Raw genomic sequence first — 10,251 nt, forward strand, 5'->3', positions numbered from 1 at the left:
AAATTTGTCTTAGATGGCTACACTTACCTTCGACCTTCAATCAAGTCCATTATGGAACTGATTCCGTCCTTTATACCCGGGGATGGGTTATTTGCCGTTGATAGAATCAAATCTTTATACTTGGCCAAGAGAGGGATATTATTATCACCTGCTAGCTGTTTCATTGACATCAATACGGTACTTGTTTGTTGAGACATAGATGGATTCTGAAGCTGCTCAGCAAATATCTGCATGCATTTCTCAGTCTTTCCCTGATTACAAAAAAAACATTGATTCAATTTTGTGATGTTAATGTAAACGTTTAAGAAAATACCAATGCACTACAAGACATTTTGAAAGCCTATTGCTACCAAAGCGTAGTAAGCATTCTTGTTTGTTTTTATCATTTGTAAGTTTTGCTCATTTATTTTCAGTAATTAAGCTATATCTTTAAAAAGAAACATTTCAAATTCCTCATAATTTGGTACATACTACAACCATAACAAAACACACATTGCTTATTGATGTACATTTTAATGACCCATCTGCATACTTAATGATTTTCAGTAATCAGGCCATATCTTAAGAATGCACACTTCAAAAGTCTATATAACTTGGTACATATATAAACCATAAAAACGCACATATACTATGAAAGGTTGTTGACCCAGTATGCATGCAGGAACTCAAAGAGATCTAAAGGTTTTGCCCTCACGGAAGGCATTTAGTTTACGTCTGGTTTATAAGTATTTGGGATATCTTTCTTTTTTCCTTCGGTGATCTAAATACTGCAATTAGTTAGCCACATGGGAGATGAACGAACTACAAGAATGCGAACTGCTATCTAAAATAAAGGAACATGGCTTTTCCGATCAACAGTGTACGTATTTGTCTGTTGTCGCTGTATCTCTGTATCTCTGTATTGTCAAACCATAAACCCTATGTTTGACTCAAACAGAGATAGCATAGGAATAGAAAATTATGTTGAAAGTCAACAATAGCAAATTAGTTTGACGATGCAATGTGAATTTGCTAATTATATAGTATGTTGCCGTACCTTGTTTAGTCTTCCTATTTCAACGATTACTTGATCAGCATAATATATGAGATTAGCGTTAGTCTGAAGCACAGACAGCAATTTGTGGATTATTTTGTCGTCGTCAAACCTCTTTGGATCTGCTGGTATCACTGATAACATGGCCATCATGGCGAACGATTGGGTAGTAAAGTCATCTAAAGCAGTTATCAGATGTTTCGTATAAGGTAGTACTCTCTGAAACGGAAATGGCGAGAGACGGTTTTAGGAACGTAGGCAATTTCGTGGACAAGATCACAGTTATCCAAATCTCTTCAAACTGCGCGATATGAACATTTTCTTAGAGTTCTTACTTATACCTCGTGAAATGTCAAAGTGATACATCAATTTAAAAGAATACTTCGTAATATGGGCCTTTTTAAGCTAATAGGTAGATTTACCTATTAGAAGATGTGTTCATTTAGTTGAAAGCCCCTACCAATGAACCTTTGTATTTCTGAGTACCCTGTACTATGTGATCATAAATGTATGTACACCATTAAAGCCAAACTTGACATGTATATATTTGTATTAGGACCGCACAAAGACCCTGTGAGGAACCAAATGCGACCAGCCTACCCTTACTTGATCAACGTTAACAATTTTCACTACTGAAATATTTAGAAACACAAAATACAAATAGTTTGAAAATATCATAATAGCAATCGTCACCTTTGGATGTTTCTTTCCAACTTCATCAAACAACTGCAACATGGCGTATTTCTCACTTGACCCTAGGTCATCACACTTTCCTGCTATTTCGTCAAATCTGTTCATAATTTCTTCTTCTTTCTCTTTAAAGGCACTCTTTATTGCAGCTGCAAAATAAATAACATAACACTATGTGATGTACAAAAGAACACGAGATTTTGTCACACAAACTTTGACATCGTTAATTAGATGTGTTTTCATTTGCATTAAAGAGGGAATAAAATTAATTAAATTCATTCTCTGTATAAACTAAAATGGCAATGAACTAATTTCACATTGATGTTTTAAAATACCAGACTATTATGTTTCAGTTAACACTCATTAATTCATATCAACTCTTCATTTCAATCAAAGGAAATTCGAAGTTTCTTGAATTAACAATTTGGTACTTTTTTAGTTATCTTTTTTAGTTATCTATTTTAACATTATGTCCACATGGCTTGTTTGTACCACATATGTGTGTTGTGTTGAAGAGGTCTCAGTTTCCAAACTACATACACCGTACGTAATTAATACCGTTAATTTATTATCACATTACGACATTGCCTGTTAATTTATTATCACATTTCGACATTGCCTGTCATGTACATATTCCGCCTTGGACACTGTCACATGGGTAGTAATAGATAAGGACACCATATCACATATAGACTCTGCATAGGAAACCAAAATATAGGTCTTTTGATGTAATGTATAATTTATTGTATTTTATTTTAATTGCTAGTGGGTTAGATTGTCCTTATCCATTGGCATTGAAGTATCAAAAATGACATGTGTGCCACACACACACACACACACACACACACAGTAAAGTTCAAAGTGAGTATACAGTATGCCATACGTAATAACGTAAAATGGTTATTTAAAAATATGTCAATGACGTCATCTATATAAGGTGTGAAGAGTTCAGGTTGCATCTGTAGATTTAGGAACATTGCTCCTGCCATGTCTGCAATTTCTTTAACGTCACAGGTCAACATTTTCATGATGAAAGGTACAAAAGGTGCCATGTTCTTTGCTGTACCCTACAAACAAATTGAGATAAAAACAACTATAAATCACATTGTGGATAGCGTTGTGTACGAATTGCTTACACTAATCTATGGAGCTTCTCCAACGAATTTGAAACGTTATTCACTCGCATAGGACATTGTGTGTAAGGTTCTTCAACGAAAAACTGGCACTTTGAATACAAGTCACAGTAAAAGATAATACGTATTACTGCATCACATACAAATGTTGCCTTATAATGCATGTTCCAACTTTTCAGCGAATCTTGTGACGGAATTGTCATAATTCAGGAAGCCCAGTTTGCATACGTTTATTGAACTGTATTACACAATTATACTTGCTGATGGTATAGTAAGGGAAATAACATAACAAAAATATCTAAATAGTACTATAAAAACGTTTTGTCGTAAATATGTTTGTTTTTCAGCTGCCAAGATCTCATATCGTGAGGCTATTTCACACACTTTAAATGTATAAAACTGTCTACAAACATTCCCACCTCCTCCTCTTACCCCATCTAAAGATAAAACAGAAGACAACATAAATTCACTGACCCCTGACACGACGTTCATGGTTACTATCCTTAAGCATTCACCCCAGAAGGACATTGGTGTGTATCCAACTTCTTCCAAGTCGTGTTTTAGGCATTCTTCACACACAGCTATCAAACACTTGGAATGTTTGCCCAGAGTGTTAGACTGTCTGGAATTCAGAAATGGGTTCATCTTTTTAGAAGACAACGATGGTGTTAGTCGTTCATTTCAAACCCTAATCAGGAACTTCAATATTTCCTGCAGAATGACAAACATTCATACTTACTGAACATATCTCGTTATCATATTTATGGATGATATGAGGGCGCTCCTCTTTTTATCGTACTCCCCTTCTTCCATTTCAAAGTCATGATTCGTGATGAGATTTACGTACCTGAAAGTTAAAATGGCCTCCACTTTATCATCGTGACCCTATAAACGAAATGTAACCATCTCTACATCACATTGCAATCTCAATCTGAGCTATAATTGGTCGAGAACAAGTCACGTGGGGTAAACATTTGATTACCTGAATTTGTGATAGTTGACATCTCTATGCAGCAGTTTGTATATTGCTCGGTAATTAGTGCTCAATGGCGTCACTTGATTACATCATATTGGTCACATTGCAGTCTGGGTAGGGCAATGCTAGTGTTAAACGTCATTGGCAAATATATCATATTGACTAGCAAAACCACTGGGGAATGTCAATATTCAGCGAGTAATATTTTTTTCAAGTGTTAGACGAAAGCGGGAGATTCCATGAAGTTGAAACTCCCATGTACTGATATTGATTAAAATTCTCGTAATTTAAGATTTAACTTTGTAAAGACAATTGACAATGTATTGTCACGTAAATCCTCTTCTGGCTTCAGGTGACAATCATTGCATGACTATAGGAAGTAACAGTTATTTCTCGATCTGTTAGTTTGTGTACACAGTACTGAATAACACATTTAAAACCCACCTGAAAGTTGATTTTGTCTACAATTTCGGAAGCAATATAATAATGGGCTTTTGATTCTTCCTTGAAGCATTGTTCCAGTAAGTCACACAAGGCAGGACTCAGTTTCTTCAACAAGTTATAAAACCTATACAGATGATATAGCAAATGAAGATAAAGCTTGCATTGTGGAAAGCATATTTTTACAATGGTTTTATGCGTCAACTTCAATGCGCGCGCGCGCGCGTGTGTGTGTGTGTGTGTATCAACAATCATGGGTATGATGTGTAAATAGTACAATGTGTATGTTTATATAAATGTATTATGCATATTTTGTTGACAGCAATGGAAAATCCAATATGGCCACTATAGATTGCAGTGTGATGTGAAACGTTCTACAGGAAGTGAAAGCAGATGAAGGGAAGCCCTTTCCCGTGATGCCTTGCAGGAGCTTGGGGTATGAATTGTTAGCTTCACCAATTTTGATAGTAACTTTCTCTTCACTAATTTGATAGTCATTTACTTCCTGTACAACAGTTATAAGTAACAGATAGGTCTAGTTTCAAGCTATCCTATGTACTTACTCAAGGCCAAAAGCAAATGTACTTATTGCATGTTCTAGAGCACTTAGGTAGTCATCTCTCTTATCGTCATCATCTAAGTCTGGGTGGTTGATGGGTTCCATCCATTTCTTAATGATTTCATCAGCACTGTCAATATTGTTCTACAGGGAACAAAGATAAAGGTAGTGTAAAATTATGCATTCACGCACGCACGCACACAGACACATGTACATGTATACACATGTACACAGACACATACATACATACATACATACATACATACATACATACATACATACATACATACATACATGCATACATGCATGCATACATGCATACATACATACATACATACATACATACATACATACATACATACATACATTGAGATGTTATGAGATTCATGCGATACATTGTGCGAAGTTTAACCTCGAATGCTCAAGCCCTTATGACGAGGTGGGCAGTGTATGTATGTAAACACAATACACGTGTATATAAACACAGTCTAACCTCCAAGGAATTTACATGGATGATAGGAAGGAAGGTGGATTCAGATATTGACTGATGGACACCTACCTTCCAATTGACATGATTCCTATCATAACTGATCCACTGTATCATTTCGTAATGAGTCTTTGTCCTCCTATCCAAACAGACCATAATGATGTCAATTACGTGCTTCGATAATTTTCCTTTACTGCAAAACAAAATTCGTATATATATATATATATATATATATATATATATATATATATATATATATATATATATATATATATATATATATATATATATATATATATATAAACGTACGTTACACCCAATCTGTGAAATTGCTCAATTCCAATTCATGAAATGGGTAGATAACTTTGCCCAGTTCATGAAATAGGCAATCGCATTACCCAGGCTATGACGTGGGTATGGTAAGATATGCCCAGTACATGAAATGAGCATCTTTTATAGGACACACAAACTAAATATAAATCAAACAACTTTATTATCATGTATTTACAAATTCACCACTTCACAATTCTTATTTTATTATAATTATTCAGTGTAGCTTGTGTTTTTAATAAAGTTCGAAAATGAACACCCCAGTTCAAAACGCTTGCCCCAAAAGTTTAATTTCGCCCCTTTTAGATCGTAATATATACTCTCATTTGCATAAGGTTGATCATTTAATGAACTGGGCAAAGTTACATTGCTCATTTCATGAATTGGGCAGTTTCACGGATTGGGTGTAGCATATATTTTTATGAAAATGCTGAAAAGAGCATGCTACTGAACAAATACAAGTATCAGAATTAGTCTCCAAATGCTGCTACAAAAATAGATATTTCCTCGCCAACTATGGACTTAAACCTCCGTAAGGAATAGTCCGACCATCTTGTAGCAATGCATTCACAAACATTTACTTGTACATATCGACCTCGACAATCTCAAGTTGTCATTCGCCTTATGATCGATGAGGAAGCGGGAAACTCTTATAGCATCCTTATTCTTTGGATTAAGTTTAATGCTCTGCTACTAATATTGCATCGAGCACACTCTGTTCCCTCCAGTGAGACACTTATAGTCATATATATGAATTCTATTAAAATGTCAACATATCGGCCCCGCAATTGTTTCCATGGATACACATAATAATAACACACGAACGACGAATATTTGCATAGTCCATGCTTCAGTGCAAATGACATGTACGTTACTTCTCAATGTATAAGGTATTGTGAAAAATATGATAACCCAGTGTCAATTTATAGAGAAAAATCGCTATACCCCCCCCCCCCACACACACACCTTAACAATTTTCAACAACTTGTGATTCCCGATTTGCCATCCTTCCACCCCTCCACCCAGCACCCGCCCTCCTTCCCTCCCAACCGTAAATGTTGAATGTTCCCTTATATACCACTCACCTCTTTTCGGCGTCATCGGCAAATGTCCTAACCTTGTCCTGTGCTTCATAAGCTGGATGGTCGTAATCCTCGAAATCTTCCTCCTTTGCCTCTTTTAGTACCTTTAAAATACCAGGCATTATCGGATCCCATTTACTTGCCATTGTCTTGATAGTAGCTGTGTTCAAAAGAACATGTGACAAATAAACAACAAAATCAAAGGACGGAAGCGCTCACTTCCACGACAACAAAAATCGCAAACAAACAACAACATAGGAAGGAAACAGCGGTAAATAAAGAAATAGAGGGGTATACTGGGTTTTAATCAAATTGAGACTATTGCTAAAATTAGATTATTCGTCTGACCATCATGCAGTCCTAAGCTGGTAAACATAAACTGACAGTATCGATACTAAAGGCTAAGGAAATTATTTTAAAAAATGACATCCTTCTATGGTGCCATCTGGCGCCACGCCCATGATTAGTCTCATGGCAACAGTTTTACTTAAATACAAATATGAACAAATTAAACCAGAGGTGAATGATTATGTAATTCCCATCCAAGATTTCTATATCTCATCTAGTCTTACCTTTAAAAATGGGGTTCTGTTATATGTAAGCAACCTTTAAGTTCATGGATGCAACAACAAATTGAAATTATATTTACGACAACATATCATGTTAACTGTGTTCTATTTATAGAAATCTAAGATAAATACTGAAAACAACGTGGTACAAAGTAACTAAACGTTATTGTGCTAACACCAGCGCGTACAGATACTTCAAGTATTGTTTGTCTTATTTGTATTTTTTCCATTAAAGGGAAGTGAATAAACTGCGATTATTGAATAGATACTATTAATTATTCTGACATATGGCATCCTCAGTGTTAGTGTTCTGCAAGTCATGTGATACGCAATATGTCGCCGAAGTCCATATTTCTGTATATATGGAGCTAGCTATGTGTTCATTTCTCTCTCTCTCTCTCTCTCTCTCTCTCTCTCTCTCTCTCTCTCTCTCTCTCTCTCTCTCTCTCTCTCTCTCTCTCTCTCTCTCTCTCTCTCAAAATAGCAGGGCTGTCGCCAAAATAATTTCTACCAGGTGTATATACTGATAATAATTCGATTTACAGAATAAAATGAAAATAGTATTATTGTCTAAGACCGTATAGCAGACTCATACATTGATAGTGGCTAACCGATACTAAATCATGAGCTTAGAACAATACTAAACCACAAAAATATAATCAACGCCTTTTCCCAGATATTCCTACACTCCTAATAAAAGTACACGCTCTCATTTGACTTATATTCATATGTAGTACTGTTCGGCATCTTGACTTTATCTAGACAAGTGCCGCCATTTTAATATCAGCCCCTATATATTAATCTATACGAAGAAAATATCGTATGAACAAAATTAATGTATTCATAAATACACGATAATTTTGAATTCTCAGGGCTTATTAAATCCATTTGATAGAAACTGGGCCAGAAAATCTATCCTGTCCATTTTGATAACTGATTACCATGTAACGTAAAACGAAATGAGGACAACATTTTCAGCTAGTTAGATATAGTACTCTAATAATAGCAAGCGGGTTTATGGTATACCTGTGACTAAGTACCACCCTTTTCATGTCAGTGTTCACCAGATTTGTTTGATACAACTACACTGAAACCAATAAGAAACTGTATTTACTAAACAATGACTTTAAAGATAGCAAGATCCGCCGAATTTCTTGCTACATGTTGTCTAAAGGAAACAGCTAGGTCTGTCTGTCTGCATTTGTTGTATGCGTGGCAGCACTTTAGTCATTTCATTTAGATAAAATGTTGCAAAAACTTAAGTATTCTCCCATGTAAAGTGTAGCATGTACAGTTTCTAACTAGTTTCTGTGAGGTTATACAGAGCCAGTGAACACTAACATGAAACAGGGCAGTATTTAGTGATTCCATTTCACCCGAAAAGAGAAGTGGAATAGGGGTACCGGTTTATCACAATAAATTTTACATTGCAGCAAAATTGCCTTTACCTTTTTTTGATCGTTTACTGTAATACTGCTTACAAGCCTTACAATCGTGAATCGTTGTCTCCAGGAGGAACAGTGACTCTCTAGAACTCGAAATATGCGATCACCTGAAAAGTGTAAAGTAATATGTATCACCAAGAATTCTTTTATCTGACCCTGTGGCGAAGGTCTTATTGTGTAAATTATTTTTTGACATTTAAAGGATGGGCTATGATTCAGTTCCGGGTCATAGCGTTAGTGTTACCTTAATAGGAATTACAGGAGACCATTCTTTCGTTCTGGCCCAACATGTGCTATATCTCTACCAAACAACTGGTTTTCACACCGACATTGTAAACCTAATCCGACGTGGGCCTTTGAAGTGGCGCACACTTGGGCTTATTTGTGTTACGAATGGTTTAGCCAAATAACGATAGGTGCCCGGCACTGTTACTAACATAATTATATCAAAAGGTAAAACCCACCCAGACAATGATTAGGTTTTCAGGTGTATTGGTATCAAAATAACGCCAGTTAAATGTTTGGGATATTGTTTCAGAAGTAAATGAGAACAAAAACGACTTGAATCATCGAATAGTCATTTGGCACAATATTCACATTGTATATCCATAAAAGTGAAAGTAAGTCAAAGGTATCAATGGCCCTTGATGAAAAGCTATTTTAAGTGTCCTCGATAACCTTATTTTTCAAATATGATCACTTGTACGGACGTTACAACAGAGAGTTGTATATGTATTGTCCAGCCCATGCAGTCTGCAGATCTGGGGGTTGGGGTTGGGGTTGGGTGGGGGGGGGGGGGTGGAACACAAAAATAACCCCCTACTTCAGTGTAGACAACTGCAGAGCCAACGTATATCTACATACATCATAACAACGTATATCAACAGATATATATTTTACATTTCACCTGGTGAACATTGGTTTTATACTATGGCAATGTCTGTACTGATCAAAGCGTATGTCTAGCCTGGAGACACTGAACTAAGTGGTATAATCATGTATAATGCCATGGCAACGAGTCTGCAGTCAGCTGTTTTACTCTACGCCAGTAAGATATTGTTACCCTAGCAACTGCTTGTATATTTGAGAACCGGCGGGGAACTACTAAAATTACATACACTGAAATAGGCAATACATCATAAATTTAATAGACCGTCCACAGGTGATATGAATATTAATAGAGAAAATTGTCATATGTTTAATACTTTAATGTACAGAACTGGTGCACACAGGAGAGAAACGATTGACCCAGAAAACTGAGCGTAATGATCTTCAGGTTGATTCATTCAGTCAAATCCATTGTGTTGTTGTGATGACAGTTAGTACCAAAGAAACTTCAGGTCACGAACGAAATATGACAGATTACTTACCAGTCAAGTTGTTCTCCCTTACAGGGCTATGCTTCCAAAAACCGCATGTTGTACTACAAGCAATTGTCTCCACTACGTACGACGAAGACGACAATTATATAGTATACGATCAATCCATACACCGTATTGCTTTCAG

General features: G+C 36.0%; 1 protein-coding gene and 1 long non-coding RNA gene across 2 annotated transcripts in view; both read right to left on the reverse strand.

Moving 5' to 3' along the window:
• LOC144450813 (uncharacterized) overlaps positions 1-4,946 on the reverse strand; it is a 10,818-nt gene extending 5,872 nt beyond the window's left edge. The window contains exons 1-8 of the mRNA XM_078141548.1: positions 4,837-4,946; positions 4,277-4,400; positions 3,596-3,741; positions 3,331-3,478; positions 2,607-2,790; positions 1,727-1,872; positions 1,037-1,252; positions 28-251 (exon numbers count right to left, since the gene is read on the reverse strand). Of these exons, the coding sequence (XP_077997674.1) occupies positions 28-251; positions 1,037-1,252; positions 1,727-1,872; positions 2,607-2,790; positions 3,331-3,478; positions 3,596-3,741; positions 4,277-4,400; positions 4,837-4,937 (1,289 nt within the window). The 5' untranslated portion in view covers positions 4,938-4,946. The remainder of the gene's footprint in view (positions 1-27; positions 252-1,036; positions 1,253-1,726; positions 1,873-2,606; positions 2,791-3,330; positions 3,479-3,595; positions 3,742-4,276; positions 4,401-4,836) is intronic.
• A 445-nt stretch (positions 4,947-5,391) lies between these two features.
• Positions 5,392-10,251, reverse strand: LOC144450449 (uncharacterized). The gene is made up of 4 exons (XR_013482245.1): positions 10,116-10,251; positions 8,749-8,852; positions 6,735-6,891; positions 5,392-5,512 (listed from the first exon to the last, which is right to left on the reverse strand). It is a non-coding gene; the product is annotated as an uncharacterized LOC144450449 (long non-coding RNA).

The sequence above is a fragment of the Glandiceps talaboti genome, chromosome 20, assembly GCF_964340395.1.
Source record: "Glandiceps talaboti chromosome 20, keGlaTala1.1, whole genome shotgun sequence".
In the NCBI taxonomy this organism is placed as follows: Eukaryota; Metazoa; Hemichordata; class Enteropneusta; family Spengelidae; genus Glandiceps; species Glandiceps talaboti.